Here is a 617-nt window from a genome sequence, read left to right on the forward strand (position 1 = left end):
ATACATGTCATGCAGGAAGTGTGACACGGGTGTCATCCATTTGCCTGAGAAAGTAACCACTCCGACAGGCCAACAAGGACAGAGGTTATTTTTCAACCTGGAGAAGGACGAGTCTCGTTTCATGGTAACTAGATACCCATGCATGTGACGCCACTTTGCTCCGAAGGTCAAGGTATTACTTGCCTTAACATATAAGATGCGATTGCAATATGCATTGGACAGTTGCTTATCGTACTACGTCAGCCATGAGAGTTGTAAGTTGACGTTAAAAGAAAAATATGCCATTTGCTTTGTTCTAAACAACCAGAAGAAAGGAAATTCTTGGTTCCTTACAATCATTAGTTACCAATTACAGTTCTTCTTGGCCGCCGCTCTGGTTCTCGCCGCCGCCGCCCCTCAGGAGCCTCGGCCAATCGAGATCCTCCTCGATGAGCGCGTCCCTCCCGAGGGCGGCGCTTACTCCTTCAAGATTGAGACCGAGAACGGTATCATCCAGAGCGAGGAGGGCGCCCCAGGTCTAGAGGGCCAGACCAACGTTCAGGGTGTCTTTAGGTAAGAGGAAGATTAGGGTCAGATCTAAATAAATATTTCAACATGACGATGCAAACATACTCTAC

At 47.6% G+C, this 617-nt stretch overlaps 1 protein-coding gene across 1 annotated transcript in view; it reads left to right on the forward strand.

The window, feature by feature from the left end:
• Positions 1-233: 233 nt before the first annotated feature.
• Positions 234-617, forward strand: part of LOC119593307 (cuticle protein AMP4-like) — a gene marked incomplete in the record, with an annotated part of 1,443 nt that continues 1,059 nt past the window's right edge. Inside the window, 2 exon segments of the mRNA XM_037942235.1 lie at positions 234-254; positions 356-552. Of these exon segments, the coding sequence (XP_037798163.1) occupies positions 246-254; positions 356-552 (206 nt within the window).

Source organism: Penaeus monodon, chromosome 32 (assembly GCF_015228065.2).
Source record: "Penaeus monodon isolate SGIC_2016 chromosome 32, NSTDA_Pmon_1, whole genome shotgun sequence".
In the NCBI taxonomy this organism is placed as follows: Eukaryota; Metazoa; Arthropoda; class Malacostraca; order Decapoda; family Penaeidae; genus Penaeus; species Penaeus monodon.